The 18,920-nt window shown below is 40.8% G+C and overlaps 1 protein-coding gene across 3 annotated transcripts in view; it reads left to right on the top strand.

Annotated features, from left to right (window-relative positions):
- The window catches only part of LSM14A (LSM14A, mRNA processing body assembly factor), a 62,914-nt gene that overhangs the window by 23,930 nt on the left and 20,064 nt on the right, over window positions 1–18,920 (top strand). For 2 of the 3 annotated variants that reach the window (XM_025367091.1, XM_025367092.1), the window contains exons 2-4: window positions 2,966–3,129; window positions 5,379–5,508; window positions 17,754–17,876. In XM_025367091.1, coding sequence (XP_025222876.1) covers window positions 2,966–3,129; window positions 5,379–5,508; window positions 17,754–17,876 — 417 coding nt within the window. The remainder of the gene's footprint in view (window positions 1–2,965; window positions 3,130–5,378; window positions 5,509–17,753; window positions 17,877–18,920) is intronic. The other variant, XM_025367093.1, reaches the window with a different exon arrangement.

Raw genomic sequence — 18,920 nt, 5'->3', positions numbered from 1 at the left:
AGTTTGAGAACTTTTCGTGATTTTAGGGATATTTTAACTTCCTTTTTGTTTTTTTCCTTTAGTTTTAGGGAAGGATCTTCTGCCAAACTACCTGTGCCACTATCTTTCCTGGAAGTCTCATAAGTACTAGAAAGAACTTTTAGAATAAGAGTGTAGGACATTATTTACACTGAAATAATATTCTTTTTTAATTATTTATTTATTTTAAGTCAGATTGTTGCTCTGTCACCCAGGCTGGAGTGCAGGGGCACCATCTCGGCTCAGCTCACTGCAATTTCTGCCTCTTGAGTTCTGCCAATCCTCTCACCTCAGCCTCCTGAGCAGCTAGGACTACAGGTGCACACCAAGATGCCCAGCTAATTATTTTTTGTATTTTTTAGTAGAGACAGGGTTTCACCATTTTGTTGAGGCTGGTGTCAAACTCCTGACCTCAAGTGATCTGCCCACCTCGGCCTCCCAAAGTGCTGGAATTACAGGCATGAGCCACTGCATCCAGCCTGACATTCATCCTTAATCTAGCGCTGCATCAGTTCTGCAAAAAAAAAAAAAAAAAAAAAGCATATGCATTAAAAATGTTAAGGGGGCCAGGCACGGTGGATCACTTGAGGTCAGGAGTTCTAGACCAGTCTGACCAACATAGTGAAACCCCATCTCCGCTAAAAAAAAAAAAATACAAAAATTAGCTGGGTGTGGTGGCACACGCCTATAATCCCAGCTACTCGGGAGGCTAAGGCAGGAGAGTCGCTTGAACCCAAGAGGCGGAGGTTACAGTGAGCCGAGATCGCGCCACTGCACTCCAGCCTGGGCAATAGAGTGAGACTCCATCTCAAAAAATAAAAATATAAAAGGACCGGGCGCGGTGGCTCACGCCTGTAATCCCAGCACTTTGGGAGGCTGAGACGGGCGGATCACGAGGTCAGGAGATCGAGACCATCCTGGCTAACACGGTGAAACCCCGTGTCTACTAAAAATACATTTAAAAAAATGAGCCGGGCGTGGTGGCGGGCGCCTGTAGTCCCAGCTACACAGGAGGCTGAGGCAGGAGAATGGTGTGAACCCGGGAAGCGGAGCTTGCAGTGAGTGGAGGTCGTGGCACTGCACTCCAGCCTGGATGACAAAGCAAGACTCCGTCTCAAAAAAAAAAAAAAAAATGTTAAGGGGTTTATTACTTCCTTTAGGATACTCTTTAAATGAATAGTATATGATGTTTCATATTCTCTATTTGGAACTTCTCTATGGATGCAGACATTTTCAGAAATCTCCCAGGACAATGAACCTGAAACTTTTGTATTTATAAGAAACTTGGGATTTGGTTATTTTATTTATTTATTTTGAAATAGGGTCTTGTTCTGTCACCTAGGCTGGAGTGCAGGAGCACAGCCACGGTTCAGTGCAGCCTCAATCTCCCAGACTCAAGAGATCCCCTCATACCTTAGCCTCCTTATAGCTGGGACTACAGGTGTACACTACCACACCTGGCTAATTTTTTTAATTTTTTTTTAAATTTTTTGTAGAGACAGGACATCACTATGTTGCTAGGGCTGGTCTTGAACTCCTGGGCTCAAGCAGTCCTCCCACCTTGACCTCCCAGAGTGCTGGGATTATAGGCGTGAGCCACTGTGCCTAGCCAGAAATTGGCTTAAAATGCAGATTTTTGGACCCTGTCCCCAGCAGAAAGATTCAGTAGAAATCTTTATTTGTAGCCAGCTTACTGTGTTGCAGGTGGTCCCTGGTTTAACTTTGAGTAATGCTATCTTCATTGTTAAAATAATCAGATTTAATTATATGGTAGATATTTTAGGTAACTAGGGTATTTCAGGCTGTCCCATGGGCCTGAATAGCTGGCAGCTACTCGGCTTGGCTTCTAGAGGACTTACTGCTCAGCAAGGTAAATATTAATACCTTCATTGCTCTCTGTGTCCCAAAGATCAGTACCCAAACTTCGAGATTTTGTAGACTGGAAAAATCTTTGTCTCCCCATCCCTCCCCAAGAAAGACATAGGTTGCTAATTTTTATTTTGCTGAATGAGAACATTAAAAATAAATTAACAGTGCTCCAGGCACAATGGCACAGGCCTGTAATCCCAGCACTTTGAGAGACTGAAGCAGGAAGATCTCTTGAGGCCAGGAGTTCAAGACCAGCCTGTGCAAAATAGCAAAACCTCATCTCTACTAAAAAATAAAAAAAATTAGCTGGGCTTAGTGGCACATACCTGTGGTCCTAGCTACACGGGATGTTGAGATGGAAGGATTGCCTGAGCCCGGGAAACGGAGGCTGCAGGAAGCCGTGACCACACCACTGCACTCCAGCCTGGGATACAGAGACCCAGGCTCATCAATAAATAAATAAAGAAAGGACATTTTAACACCTCACTACAACCACTAAAGATACAAATAAATAAAAATATAAGAGGAGCACAACCTCGTAATACTGATAGTCTTTTATATTGCGTATATTTAACTTCAGGCAAAACCCACTCTATTTTCCTCTTTTAAAAAAATTATTTAGCTGGCCGGGCGCGGTGGCTCAAGCCTGTAATCCCAGCACTTTGGGAGGCCGAGATGGGCGGATCACGAGGTCAGGAGATCGAGACCATCCTGGCTAACACGGTGAAACCCCGTCTCTACTAAGAAATACAAAAAATAGCCGGGCGAGGTGGCGGGCGCCTGTAGTCCCAGCTACTCGGGAGGCTGAGGCCGGAGAATGGCGTGAACCCGGGAGGCGGAGCTTGCAGTGAGCTGAGATCCGGCCACTGCACTCCAGCCTGGGCTACAGAGCGAGACTCCGTCTCAAAAAAAAAAAAAAAAAAAAAAAAAAAAAAATTATTTAGCTATAGATTAATGAATACTTTCTCAGACATTTCGGAACTACTGCTTAGTACTTGAAATACAACACTTAGAATCTGGGGTACTACCTGAATGTAATGAGTAGTCACACATCTCATATCCTTTGTTTTCTTGCCAGTTCGATCCTTTGGTACAGAAGACAGACCGACAGATCGTCCAATACCACCTCGAGATGAAGTCTTTGAATACATTATATTCCGTGGGAGTGACATTAAAGACCTTACTGTTTGTGAGCCACCAAAACCACAGTGTTCTTTGCCTCAAGACCCAGCTATCGTTCAGGTAACTGATGGTAAATTTGTCTTGGAATACAGGTAAACTCCACACAGGGATAGCCTTGGCTTTTTTCTCTCCAGTTGAATGTTCATGTAGCTTATCATTTTCAAGTTACCTGGATACCTGAAATTACTGGATAATGTTCTCATCTAGGTTTTTCTCTAATCATAAATTAGAACTAAGATAAGAAACAGCTGAAGAATTTGTTATGAAATATTTTCTAATGTCAACAACAATTGCAGTAGCTAACCTTGAAGGCTACGCTGTGGAAGTGGTGTACATATAAGACACCCTCTGAGGTTGGTACCATAATTATTCTCACTTTTAACAAGTGAGGAAATTCAGGTAGAGTCACTATTTGAACAGATCCAGGCAGCCTGCTTTAGAATCTAGAATCCGTGCTACCATGCTATTGAGATATGGTTTATATTGCAAACCAGGGCAATAACAGCTACTCTTAGGTAAGATTATTAGGCTTAATGGGGAACAAAAAGCGAAATCACATTGTTCTGCATATGTTACGATATGCAATGCTGGGGGTTTTTTTTTCTTCCTTTTTTTTTTGAAACAGTCATTGGAGTACAGTGGCGCGAACTCGGCTTACTGCAACCTCCGCCTCCCTGGTTCAAGCGATTCTTCTGCCTCAGCCTCCTGAGTAGCTGGGACTACAGGCATGCACCACCACGCCCGGCTAATTCTTGTATTTTTAGTAGAGATGAGGTTTCACCATGTTGGCCAGCCTGGTCTCAAACTCCTGACCTCAGGTGATCCGCCCACCTCAGCCTCCCAAAGTGCTGGGATTACAGGCATGAGCCACTGTGCCTGGCCCACAATGTTATATAATAAGAAAACACAAACATAAATGTATTTTAACATATTTAGGTCAACTCTTAAATCTCCCAATTTAAACTTTTTAATCATCTACCCCTACCTTTGTTAAGTCTTATTTTGGTGAAAGGAAACCTGAAAGAATCGGAGAAAATGTAAATCTCTTTATTTTATTTATTTACTTTTTTTTTGAGATAGAGTTTTGCTCTGTTGCCCAGGTTGCAGTGCAGTGGCGCGATCTCGGCTCACTGCAAGCTCTGCCTCCCGGGTTCATGCCATTCTCCTGCTTCAGCCTCCCAAGTAGCTGGGACTACAGGCGCCTGCCACCATGCCCGGCTAATTTTTTATATTTTTAGTAGAGATGGGGTTTCACCGTGTTAGCCAGGATGGTCTCGATCTCCTGACCTCGTGATCCACCCGCCTCAGCCTCCCAAAGTGCTGGGATTACAGGCGTGAGCCACCGTGCCTGGCCGAAAATGTAAATCTCTTTAAATGGAGAAGGAAGAGACACTTTCTTAATAGAGATAGCTCCCTACACCAAACACTGGTGTTACCTTACTGTCTCTTTTATATGGCTTTCGATAATTCTCCAGGAAACCAGTTATTTGAGTAATCAGTTTTATAGAAGGAGAAAAACTAAGAGAGTGCATGTGAAAATGGTGTTGAGTAACTTCTTCCAGTCATCACAAACTTCTACTTGATCTTCTTATTCGTTCATTCCGTAGTATTTACAGAGTGTCTGGCATGTGCTTAACACTAGTAGTGAACACAATGAAAAGGTCCTGCTATCAGTGAATGTATGTCCTGGTAGCCTTTAATATACTTCATGTTTATATTATGAAACAGTTTATAATAAGATAATATATGAAGTACATGTATTAGTATATGTTATGTATTTTATATGCTTTAGATTTAAGTTAAAGTTTTTATAAAATGTTCCTCCACTTAATATTAACTATAAGTAAACATGTAAATGGTTTTATGTGGGATATGTTTGTTTCTGCATCTCTTTCATGTGAATATAATAGTAGGCCTCAAATGATTGAAAATAAGAGTGAAATCACATGTGAGATTTATATCAGCATCAGACTAAAACCCATTATTACTAAGTGTGATTTTTCTCATATTTTTCTTTAAGCAAAGTTACTGTACTTAAGTAACTTTCTTTCCTCAATCTATAAAACTCTTAAATGGGGAGTTTAGTGTAGAAAAAGTATTCGTAAGTTACATTGAGTATAATTGGCACATTATAGACAAATATTGAAATCAGAAGGTCGTTTGGCTATTTTAATGTTAAGTGCATATTGTAATTTGTTTTATATTTAGTAGTTTTAATAGTTTTCTTAAAAGTGTAAAAATCTGGAAATTTTTTTCATTATATACATGTTGCTTAGAGCTTGGAAAGATAACTCATGATTTTCCTTCAGTCCTCACTAGGCTCATCGACTTCTTCATTCCAGTCCATGGGTTCTTACGGGCCTTTCGGCAGGATGCCCACATACAGTCAGTTCAGTCCAAGTTCCTTAGTTGGGCAGCAGTTTGGTGCTGTTGGTGTTGGTATGTTTTCTTTTTCTTTTATTTTTTTGTTTGTTTTTGTATTCTTCCTTTCTTTGAGTTTATAGAAACTCAACACAAACTTTTAGAAATGTTGTTTGATGTTTCCTTTTGTAACTTTGTTTTATGGCATTCAGAACATATTTTGATGATATCTTAAAGCCTTTATTTAATATTCTTAATGATATTAGTGGGTGTTTAAAAGTCAGTTTTCACGAGGTAACATTTTTTTTACACCTGGGTATATCTAGTATCTACCAAATCTTATTGGTAATTGGATTTTTTTTTTTTTTTTTAAGACAAAGTCTCACTCTGTCACTCAGGCTGAAGTCCAGTGGCACTATCTTGGCTCACTATAACCTCCGCCTCCTGGGTTTAAGCAATTCTCGTGCCTTAGCCTCACAAATAGCTGGGATTACAGTATGTATCACCACACCTAGCTAATTTTTGTATTTTCAGTAGAGGTGGGGTTTCACCATGTTGACCAGGCTGATCTTGAACTCCTGACCTCAGGTGAGCCCCTGTGCCTGGCCTGGATTTTAATTAATCAAATTTTTTTTTTCTTTTTTTTTTTTGAGGCAGAGTCTCACTCTGTTGCCCAGGCTGGAGTACAGTGGCATGATCTCCACTAACTGCAACCTCCATCTCCCAGGTTTAAGCAGTGCTCCTGCCTCAGCCTCCTGAGTAGCTGGGATTACCGGTGTGCACCACCACTCCCGGCTAATTTTTTTGTATTTTTAGTAGAGATGGGGTTTCACCATGTTGGCCAAGCTGGTCTCGAACTCCTGACCTCAAGTGATCCACCCACTTCAGCCTCCCAAAGTGCTGGGATTACAGGCATGTGCCACCAAGCCTGGCCTAAAACGTTTATTTTAAACATACATAAGACATGCACACATAAAGATACGCATAGCATGATTGAGGGCTTGGTGTTTTGTTTCTGTAACACTGGGTTTGAAACAAAACTAATGAGAATGTATAGCAGGACTGAGCGAATGACAGGCTTACTTACGGCTGGAGGGTCAAGGGCTATTGAGTTCAAAAGCTGGATGTAATCAGATTAGCTCAGTGTTGTTTTGTTTTTATAGCTGTGCATTTTAGTGTTTAAGTACACCTTTATTCCCACGGTAAAGAACAGCTTTAAAAAAAAAAAAAAAGCAACTTTAAATCTCAAGCTTTTGCCCCTAATCTTTTTAAATTTCTTTGAAATAATTATATTATCAGTTTACTCTTTCACTGCACCACAAATTTAGTTTCAGGTGTATCTTGACACTCATTAATATGCTAACAAGTTTTGTTAAAATTATTAAATTCCTTCCAGTGAATATACTTTTTATACAGGTGTGACTTAAGCATTTAAATGTTTTACTTATTCACAAAATAAAAAAGAACGGCAAAAAAAGCAAACTAAAACTGAATGAGCTGGGCGCGGTGGCTCACGCCTGTAATGCCAGCACTTTGGGAGACTAAGGCGGATAGATCACCTGAAGTAGGGAGTTCGAGACCAGCCTGGCCAACATGGAGAAACCGCACCTCTACTAAAAATACAGAATTAGCTGGACGTGGTGGTGCATGCCTGTAATCCCAGCTACTCGGGAGGCTGAGGTAGGAGAATCGCTTGAAACCCAGGAGGCAGAGGTTGCAATGAGCTGAGATCGTGCCATTGCACTCTAGTCTGGGCCACAACAGCGAAACTCCGTCTAAAAAAAAATAGATAAAACTGAATGAATATGAACAGAGAAACCACAGATGCTATTACATATTAAATTGATAATCACACAGAAGAAAAAATAATTCAGATGACTTTTACGCGCTTAGTAGGATATATTCTAACAACAAATAGAACTATTTAGAAAACTTGACTTTGATTTGTATTATTGGTGTTTTTGGTTTTTGGTTTTTTTTTGTGTGTTTTCTTTTTTTTTGGAGATAATGTCTGGCTCACACCCAGGCTGGTGTGTAGTGGCACGATCCCGACTCACTACAACCTCTGCCTCCCAGGCCCAAGCCATCCTCCCACCTCAACCTCCCAAGTATCTGAGATTATAGGCGTGCACCACCACTCCCAGCTAGATTTCTTTTTTTTTTTTTTTTGTATTTTTTGTAGAGACAGGGTTTTCCCCTGTTGTCCAGGCTGGTCTCAAACTTCTGACATCGAGTGATCTGCCCACCTTGGGCTCCAAAAGTGCTGGGATTACAGGTGTGAGCCACTGCACCCAGCCAGGTGTTAATTCTTAAACTGTTTTGTATGTATTATAGAATAGGGCAAATGAATAAAATACTTATATTGGGAAATAGTGTTTTTACCATGGAGAAGGGAGATATAAATATGGAATGGGAAAGGTGAGAAAGAACCCTGTGATGCTGAATGTAAATAGATGGTATGAGTATGGACCCATTTTTTAAAAACTGGTGAGTTCCTAGCTCTGTTCATAGAAAGGACCTAGAAACAATGGAAACCCAGTAGCAAAGAACACATGTAGACTCAGTTTCTAAATACCACTCCCCACTAAAAGGAACCAGGGCCCATTGAAAAACAAAGGAAAAGATCTACTTTTTTCACATAAAGATGTCTGCTAATAAGTAGAAGGAGTGGTAAATAAAATTGATAAAGAAAATTGCCATTTTCTAATCTCAGTATAATAGTTACCAAGGATTATCATTAGATGTTGAAGTCATTGGGTGAAAGGTGTTAGGACAGGATATTAAGATGATCTTAAAGTATCATCCCACAGTTTACAAAGGGGGAAAAATGTACCCTTGTAACACAGACATCTGGTGGTTACCAACTTCGTCAAGTGCTCAAGTTTAGCATTGCCATAAACAATTATGTGTCTCCTGTTGCGATTATTGGGGTGGGGGGCAAAACATAATATCACTTTTGTGGGGTTCTTGCTGAATATGCAGAATCTAATTTTGAAGAAATGGGCATATATATCCAGAAGGTGGGTTGTTTTGCAAGACAGTTATCCACACTCTTCAAAAGATTCAATATTACAAAGAATGGAGAGAGGCAGCAGAACTGTTTTAGGCTGGCAAAGACTGAAGAGACGTAACATCCAAATGTAATATAGAATCGAATCCTGGGCTTTTAAAAAGTTGGCGTGTTTGTTTCCTGCAGGGGAGAAAAAGAAAACTTAAAGAAAAAGTTGGTGTGAAGAACATTTTAGGGACTGCTAAGGAACTTTTGAGTATGGACTAATTGTTGGATGTTGTTATTACTGTTCATTTTCTGGTTAATCATATGGGAGAGTGTTTTTGTTTGGGGGAGGTGGTTTTGAAGTATTTAAAAGTAAAGAACCAAATTGATTTTAGCCTCTCTAAACAAAAGAAAAATGTGCATATTAAGGTATAAAGATGGAGAAGCAGAGTGGGTTTGGTTAGATGTTAGCAGTTGATGAATCTAGGTGAGGAATATATTGATATTCTCTGTACTCCTTCAATTTTAACATAGGTTTGACATTTTTCAGAATTAAAAATTAATTCCTTTTAGACTTATTTTAGGTGAAATAGTGTAACTTTGGTCCATAAATTTCCAAATCCAGTAGTAAGATCAATGTTACTCATGTTAAATCAAGATATACTGTGTGTTAACTATAACTTAAGAGTCCTTTCCTGGGGATTCAAATAAGGAATGATTGCAAATTGTATTATCCTTTTTGAGGCTTCTTTGACTAAATTAAATAGTTAACTGACTTTGAGATCATCATTGTACTTCTTATGTTACCATGAAGTTTATGTAACTAATTATGTTCAAAAATTTGAGCAGGATCAAGCACATAGTATCTATATAGTAACTACTGCTTCTGCCATTCTTCAAGGTTTACTCTCTAGTCAGAGTATTTTGTGGTTGTGAAATGCTTTCTTTTTTTTTTTTTTTTTTTTTGAGACGGAGTCTCGCTCTGTCGCCGCCTAGGCTGGAGTGCAGTGGTCGAATCTCAGCTCACTGCAAGCTCCGCCTCCTGGGTTTATGCCATTCTCCTGCCTCAGCCTCCCAAGTAGCTGGGACTACAGGCACCCACCACCTCAACCGGCTAGTTTTTTGTATTTTTTTTTTTTTTTTGAGACGGAGTCTCGCTCTGTCGCCCAGGCTGGAGTGCAGTGGCCGGATCTCAGCTCACTGCAAGCTCCGCCTCCCGGGTTCACGCCATTCTCCGGCCTCAGCCTCCCGAGTAGCTGGGACTACAGGCGCCCGCCACCTCGCCCGGCTAGTTTTTTTTTTTTTTTTGTATTTCTTAACAGAGATGGGGTTTCACCGTGTTAGCCAGGATGGTCTCGATCTCCTGACCTCATGATCCGCCCGTCTCAGCCTCCCAAAGTGCTGGGATTACAGGCTTGAGCCACCGCGCCCGGCTGTGAAATGCTTTTTATAAATATTTTGATCTAATTTTAATATTATTGTGGGTTGTTGTTTTATTATTTGGGTGTCACAAAAGTAGAAGATTTTACTGGTGTTTTCCATGTCAGTAGAATAATTTGTGCAGGGTCAGATTATTTTTGATTAATTGATTTCCATATGGTTAGGATAATTTGTGGAGTGGCTAATTAGAAAACTAAGTGTTACAAGTTACCAAATCAGGAAGAGGAAAGCTGTGGCATTGGTCAAGGTGACAGATGTTTTTCAGAAAAGGAATTGACTCAAATTTAGCTTGGTTTTTGAGACGACGTCTTGCTCTGTCTCCCAGGCTAGAGTGCAGTGGTGTGATCTCGGCTCACTGCAACCTCCTCCTCCCAGATTCAAGCGACTCTCCTGCCTCAGCCTCCTGAGTAGCTGGGATTACAGGCATGCACCACCACACCTGGCTAATTTTTGTATTTTCAGTAGAGACAGGGTTTCACCTCGTTGGTCAGGCTGGTCTCAAAATCCTGACCTCGTGATCCGCCCACCTCAGCCTCCCAAAGTACCAGGATTACAGGTGTGAGCCACCGTGCCCGGCCAAATTTAGCTTTTGTTGGCACAAAGTAAACCAGATTTTAAGCTAGGCCTCTTTTCATTTTTGGTTCCTAGTATTCTGATTTTAAAAGGAAATTTAAATGAATCTGGATCACACTATTGCTATTTGATGAGAAAATTTTATATGTTTACGTTTTCGTGTTATTACTATTGCTTTTTATTTTTATTTATTTTTTGAGACAGGGTCTCGTTCTGTCACCTAGGCTGGAGTTCAGTGGCACAACCATGGCTCACTGCAACCTAGACCTCCTGGGCTCAAGCAGTCCTCCCACCTCAACCTCCCTGGTAGCTGGGACTACAGGCATGTGCCATCATACCTGGCTAATTTTTGTATATTTTGTAAAGACAGCATTTCAGCATGTTATCCAGGCTGATCTTGAACTCCTGGGCTCAGTCTGCCTGCCTCCGCCTCCCAAAGTGTTGGGAACCACCATGCCCACCCTTATTATTGCTTTTTAATAAGTTTTTTTGTTTGTTTGTTTGTTTTTCATTTGTTTGGTTGGTTGGTTTGGTTTTTGTTTTGTTTTGTTTTTGAGACTCTGTCTCCCGGGCTGGAGTACAAAGTCCTTAGCACTTTGGGAGGCCATGGCGGGAGGATTGCTTGAGCTCAGGAGTTGGAGACCAGCCTGGGGGCAACATGGCTAAACCCTATCTCTACCAAAAAAAAAAAAAAATTAGGCAAGCATAGTGGCACACTCCTGTAATCCCTGCTCCTCCAGAGGCTGAGGTGGGAGGATTGCTTGAGCCTGAGAGGTAGAGGTTGCAGTGAGCCAAGAGCGCACCCCTGCACTCCAGCTTGGGAAATAGAGCCAGACTGTGTCTCAAAAAAAAAAAAAAAAAAAAAAAAAATCACCTTGTTTATAGTGAAAAACATACAAATTAAATCTACACTAAGACACGATTTCTCACTATCAGTTTGGCAAAAACTCAAAAGCTTCATTATATACATACTCTTTTGGCAAGTCTATGAAGAATATATACTCTCATACATTGAGAAGAATAATATACTAGGTAGAAATAAAGCACCTTTCTTAAAGCTGATGCAAAAATAATTCTTATGTATAAGAGATTAGATCATTACTGGCCTTAATTTCTGAACTCTCGGAAAAATTAAACATCTCACAATAAATGAAGCATCAAAACAGTATTCCCCTATGTTACCACTGCACAGTGGCAAGAGCTTGCTGCTGCAGTTAGAAAAAGGATTAATAGAAACAGTGAAAGGTATAGATTGACCAACTATCTAAAGTAATTCTATAGCAAGGATTAAAATGAAGAAACATGGAGCAATTAGATATTTTTTCTGTTATATTTTACTCCAATTGATAAGGTCAGCTGGTTGTTCTCAAATAATTGAGACAGGTTGACTAGCATGTCGTGGCATGCTGTTTAAGTCTCATAATCTTATGTGCCAGATGGAGGAATATTGGCTGAATAGACCATCAGTAGGTACATTTTAGTTGATGAAATAGCCAAACCATATTGGAGGATGGTTCTCTTAGGGCTCCAGTGTTTGTATAGACTAATTTTTAATCACCGAGTGATGAAGCTTGAAGAGATGCTTATGAACTTTACAGTTAGCATAAAGTCAGGGGGTGTTTCAACCATTATGGATGTTAAACTAAGGATTGTTAAAGATCAGACCAGGCACAGTGGCTCACGCCTGTAATCCCAACACTTTGGGAGGCTGAGACGGGTGAATCATTTGAGGTCAGGAGTTCAAGAGCAGCCTGGCCAACACGGTGAAAGCCTGTCTCTACTAAAAATACAAAAAAATGAGCTGGGCATGGTGGCGTGCACCTGTAATCCCAGCTACTCAGGAGGCTGAGGCCGGAGAATCCCTGGAACCCAGGAAGCAAAGGTTGCAGTGAGTCAAGATCATGCCACTGCACTCCAGCCTGAGCGACAGAGTGAGACCCTGCCTCAAAAAGGGAAAAAAAAAGATTGTTAAAGATCTACTTTGATAAAACGTTGAAGGGATTAAACATTTCAATTAAAAGGCAGAGAGTGTCAGACTGAATTTAAAAAAAAAGAGACAAGGCCCAACTATATTATGTTTATAAGAAATGCACTGAAAGTGAAAGAATAGAAAAGGTATACCATGCAAACACCAATAACAAGAAAACATACATTAATATCAAACAAAGGAGCTTAAAGATCAGAATTACTTCCAGAGATAAAGCAGGGGCGGGGGTTGGTTCTTCATAAAGGTAAGGATCAATTCATCAGGAAGCTACAACAGTCCTAAATGTGTAACTTTATAATACAGTGTACCCAACAATTGCAGAATATTGTTTTGATCTATATTGCTCAGCAATATAGATCAAATACTGGATCATAAAATAAGTCACACTAAATTCCAAAAGGAATAAAATCATACATGGTACATTCTTAAATCACAAAATAAACTTGAAATTAATAAAGGTAACTTGAAAAATCCTCAGATAATTTGATATCAAGTAAACTTGTTAGTCACTAATAGATCAAAGGAAAATTTAAAGGGAGATTAGAGAATATTTTTAATCTAGGCCAGGTGTGATAGCATACACCTGTAATCCCAGAACTTTGGGTGGCCAAGGTGGGAGGATCACTTGAGGCCAGGAGTTCAAGACCAGCCTGGGGAACATAGGGAGACCTTGTCACTACAAAAAAAAAATTTTTCATTAGCTGGGTATGGTTGTACATACCTGTAGTCACAGCACTCAGGAGGCTGAGGTGGGAGACTTGCTTGAGCCCAGGAATTCAAGACTGCAGTGAGCTGTGATTCTGCCACTGCACTCCAGAAAAGGCGACAGAGCTAGACCTTGTCTCTAAAAAAATATATATACTTTTAAAATAATGTATTTTTAATTTAATAACCAGAAAGTTTGTAGGTGTAGCTAAAACTGTGTTTAGGAAAACTTTCATAGCACAGTGGCTCATGCCCATGATCCCAGCACTTTGGGAGGCTGAGGTGGGCGGGTCACTTGAGGTCAGGAGTTCGAGACCAGCCTGGCCAATGTGGTAAAAACCTGTCTCTACTAAAAATACAAAAATTACTCAGGCACGTTGGCATGCACCTGTAGTCCCAGCTTCTTGGGAGGCGGAGGCAGGAGAATTGGTTGAGCTGGGGAGGAAGAGGTTGCAGTGGGCCGAGATGGCGTCACTGCACTCCAGCCTGGGTGACAGAGCAAGACTGTCTCAAATAAAAAGAAAAAGAAAATAAGAATTTTAAAAGTCAGTGCTCTAAGCTACCAGTTTAAGAAGCTAGGAAAGGGCCAGGTGTGGTGTCTCCCACCTGTAATCCCAGCACTTTGGGAGGTCAAGGCGGGCAGATTACCTAAGGTCAGGAGTTCGAGACCAGCCTGACCAACATTGTGAAACCTCATCTCTACAAAAATACAAAAATTAGCCAGGTATGATGGCAGGTGCCTGTAATCCCAGCTACTCAGGAGGCTGAGGCGGGAGAATCGCTTGAACCCGGAGGTGGAGGTTGCAGTGAGCCGAGGTCGCACTGTTGAACTCCAGCCTAGACGACAGAGCAAGACTCTGTCTCACCAAAAAAAAAAAAAAAAAAAAAAAAAACAAAGCTAGGAAAAATGGTTAGCTGGGCATGGTGGTAAATGCCTGTAGTCCCAACTACTTGGGAGACTGAGGTGGGAGGATTCCTTGAGCCCAGCAGTTCAAGGCTGCAGTGAACTGTAATCGTGCCATTGCATTCTAGCCTGGGTGACAGAGTGAGACCATGTCTCTAAAAACAGTTGGTGAGGACATCAGGGGACAGCTAGGAAAAAAGTGAAAGAAAATTATTCCAAAAGTAGTAGAGGGGGAAGAAAATAAAAAGATAAGAGCAGAAATCAGTGAAATAGAAATAGATTATATATCAGCAAAGACGAGTTTCTTTGGGGTGGGTTTTTTTATTTATTTATTTATTTTATAAGATTGATAAGCCCCTAACAAAACTGATTAAGGGAAGAAAGAAGAACCAAGCAAGTTGCCAATACCAGGAATGAAAGACTAGACATCAGGCCGGGCGCGGTGGCTCAAGCCAGTAATCTCAGCACTTTGGGAGGCCGAGGCGGGTGGATCACGAGGTCAGGAGATCGAGACCATCCTGGCTAACATGGTGAAACCCCGTCTCTACTAAAAATACAAAAAACTAGCCGGGCGTGGTGGCGGGCGCCTGTAGTCCCAGCTACTCGGAGGCTGAGGCGGGAGAATGGCGTGAACCCGGGAGGTAGAGCTTGCAGTGAGCCGAGATCGCGCCACTGCACTCCAGCCTGGGCGACAGAGCGAGACTCCGTCTCAAAAAAAAAAAAAAAAAAAAAAAAAGAAAGACTAGACATCAGTGTAGACCTTAAAAGAATAATATGGGAATATATGAATTGCTTTGTGTCAGCAAATGTGATAGTTTAAATGAAGTGGACAAATTTCTTGAAAAATAATAAACCAACACAAGAGGAAATAAAATCTCAGTTATCTCTGTATCTTTTAATGAAATTGCAACAGTAATTTCAAATCACCCAGAAAGAAAATTCTAGACTGTTTACTGTTACTTTCTACCAAACATTTAGGGAAGAAATAATTTTTACTAATCTTACACAAACTCAGACAGCTATGCACCATGATACATGCCTGTAGTCCCAGTAACTCGGGAGGCTGAGGCGGGAGGATCTCTTGAGCCCAGGAGTTCAAGGCTGCAGTGAGCCATGATCGTGCCACTGCACTCCAGCCAAGGCAACAGAGCAAAAACCCTGTCTCTTAAAAAGGAAAAAAAGGCTGGGTACGGTAGCTCACACCTGTATTCCTAGCACTTTAGGAGGCCGAGGTGGGCGGATCACGAGGTCAGGAGATGGAGACCCGCCCAGCCAACATGGAGAAACCCCGTCTCTACTAAAAATACAAAAAAAAAAAAAAAAAAAAAATGAGTTGGACATGGTGGCGTGCACCTGTAATCCCAGCTACTTGGGAGGCTGAGGCAGGAGAATCGCTTGAGCCAAGGAGCCGGAGGTTACAGTGAGCCAAGATCACGCCACTGCACTCCAGCCTGGCGACAGAGCAAGACTCCATCTCAAAAAGAGAAAAAGAAAGTTCAGAGAATAGAAGAAGAGGAAATATTTGCTGACCCTATAACCAAAGCCAAATAACTGAAATACCAACTATGACTAGATTGTTACAAGACAATTATAGATCACTGTCTCCCATGAACATCAATGTAAGAATGTTCATTAGAAGTAGAAACCAGCACTTCAGAAGAAGGATTGTATATAATGACAAAGATTTATCTCAGGACTGGGAAGCTGCAACATTTGAAAATCCATTGTAACTTACCACATTAACAGACCAGGAATAAAGAATAGAGAATCCAGAAATAGACCCACTCAAATACTTACAACAGAGTAACAAGACAGTTCAATGGAGAGAAAAGACATTGTTATAATAAGGGGTGTTGCAGCAGCTGGTTATCTGTGGAAAAAATAAAACTTGACACCTGGCTTTAACTATAAATTAAAAATAATTTGAAATAGATTATAGACATAAATTGGTAGTAGAATTGGAGTACAGGGAGGGGTATGTGTCATGATCAGGAACTCACGTAAGAGATTTGCTCTAACCATTGAATGCGTAATCCAGAGGACAAGCAATGGGAGGCCAAGCCAGGTGAGGAAACACAGAGCAGCATGGAGATGGAAACATACATCTCAAAGTGGCTGATGTCTTGGTCATCGCCTAAGAATACTAGAAATAACTGGATGGGTTCTACTCCCTACAGAATTCTTGAAAGCACCAGTCCCTACATTTCTGGGATATTATGGGTAGTTGTGTTAGGCTTCTCCTGAGCTTACTGGAGCTCTAGCCAGACTGGATTTCACCTTCAAGGGAGTCCCACTAGCTCCCCTTGTCTAAGATGCTAAGATACTGTGCTGTTTTCTGAAGCCACTTTTTTTATTTTTTTTTGAGACAGAGTCTCACTCTGTTGCCCAGGCTGGAGCGCAGTGGCCCAATCTTGGCTCACTGCAACCCCTGCCTCCCAGGTTCAAGCAATCATCCTGCCTCAGCCTCCCGAGTGCTGGGACTACAGGCGTGCACCACCACGCCCGGCTAATTTTTGAATTTTTGTAGAGATGAGGTTTCACCATATTGGTCAGGCTGGTCTTGAACTCTTGACCTCGTGATCTGCCCACCTCGGCCTCCCAAAGTGCTGGGATTACGAGTGTGAGCCACTGCACCTGGCCCTGAAGCCACATTTTTAAGAGGGATAAGAACAAATAGAATTCATTAAATTAGGAGTCCAAGAAAGGAAGGGGAGAGTGTTATAAAGACCATGTGAAGTGAGTTATGGTTGAAGGAACTGGAGCCTGAAAATGAGCAGATTGCAAGGGGCATGATTGTAATCTTCATGTGTTTTAAGAGCAGAAGGATAAACTTCTGCTGTGGGCTAGACTGGTGAAAGTATAGAAAATGATGAGAGAAGAGGTAGGTTTTATTAACTGAAGTAAATAGTTTGAACTTTTATCTTGAGGGGAAGCCATCAGAAGGTCTAAAGCACGATAGTAGTGTGATTACATTTATATTTTGTAAAAAGTCACTCTGACTACCATCTTTAGGTTGGATTTAGAGGTTGTGGAGCGGGGAGGTGCTGTTGAAATATAGTGAAAACCTGCACAGATGAAATACTAAGGAGAGAGCACAGTATATCAAAAGTGAATGATCCCTAAGTACTGTAGAAACTTAAAGAAATTTGATATAACCTAGTATGGCAGAGAATTGGGCCCTTTCTAGGGACTTTGTTACTCATATTGCCAGAACTTTTTGCAGCTGCTTTAGGCAGAATGCAGCCTCACAGTCCCATCTTAAGGGGAAGCCTTGAAACCAGAGTCTGTTGCCTTGGAAATGCTGAAAAAGCTCCTTGTAAACCTGTCTGCTAATTTGGCTATTTGTCCAGATACTTAGTATTAGAATCATTGAACCTTAATGTTGGTGTTGAATGTACCATTTCTGCTACTTCTCTAGCTGATATGGGTCCTTGCTGTCCCATCTGCATATCTGCCTGGGACAGTATTCCATGTGTTATAAACATAGCTTGCATCCAAGGATAGTGGACAGTATATTGGCTCCCCCACCCTGCCCCCCATATTGCCATAGAATTCCCAAACTATTCAGTACACTTCAATTTCCAAGATTATTAATTTGTACAGATTTTGGGGGGAGAAATAGGCAATTACCATCATTAAAATGCTACATTACTTTATATCATTGAAAAATGTAAAACATTTTTTAAAATTTTTTTATCATTTAAAAAAATCTCTTGAAGCTGGAAACTCTTTGACGTCCTTTGGAACAGAAACATCAAACAGTGGTACCTTACCCCAAAGTAGTGCGGTTGGTTCTGCCTTTACACAGGATTCAAGATCTCTAAAAACACAGTTATCTCAAGGTAAGCTATCTCATCCTAAAATATTTCCATTCTAAACTTCTATAGTGGTTTTTCTCTTTTTCTGAATGTAAGAGCTTTTGCAGCTTGTAAAAGTTTTCTCCAAATTGGTGTATTGCAATGAATATATTATTGAATGACGCTCACTATTTAGACTTATTACAGTTCTTAGATCATGAAACTAAAAAGTTGAGCATTCTCTCAGTTGGACTTTTTTTGCAAAGAAATTATATAACTTGTATGTAACACTTAAATATATCAAATTAGGCTCAGACTCACCATTAAAGTTGAGCTATCCAAGATGAATTGGAAATATCATCTGAAAAAAACTGTGTATTATGCTGTTACATTTTCCCTAACATCCCCACAGGATGGAGAGTAGTAGTTCTCAATGTAGGCCACCCACAGCTGAATCATCTGGGTTGCTTCTTAAAAATTTAAATCCTGAGACTTATACATCAGAATACCTGGAGCCTGAGGATTTGTATTTTAATAAGCTTCTTAAAGGATTATTTTATTTATTAAAATTCTGCTTTTCAGCCAGCCAGTCTCATAATTTTAAATGGTTATCCATACCTTTTATTCTTTGTTTTCTTTCTTTCTTTTTTCTTAATCTTTTTCTTTCTTTTATTTACTTATTAGAGTTGAGGTCTCCCTATATTGCCCATGCTGGTCTCAAACTCCTGGGCTCAAGCGATCCATTTGCCTTGGCCTCCTCAAAGTGTTGGGATTACAGGCATAAGCTATTGGGCCTGGCCTTTTTTTTTTTTTTTAGGAGATGGGTCTCACTGTGCTGCCCAGACTGAAATGCAGTGGCTCTTCACAGGTGTGATCATAGCACACTGCAGCCTTGGACACCTGTCCCCAAACAAGCCTCCCGCCTTAGCTTCCCCAGTAGCTGGAGCTACAGCCTTGTGCCACCATGCTCGGCTTTTCCTTATCTATTTGTATCCACTTCTAATATGGGTATTTTTGGCTCATTGCTTTATGTGAATGGATTTTTTGTTTGTTTGTTTGTTTGTTTGTTTGTTTAGTAAAGCAATGTTA

Source organism: Theropithecus gelada, chromosome 19, assembly GCF_003255815.1.
Source record: "Theropithecus gelada isolate Dixy chromosome 19, Tgel_1.0, whole genome shotgun sequence".
Classification (NCBI taxonomy): domain Eukaryota; kingdom Metazoa; phylum Chordata; class Mammalia; order Primates; family Cercopithecidae; genus Theropithecus; species Theropithecus gelada.
This window is presented reverse-complemented; position numbering and strand designations above follow the sequence as displayed.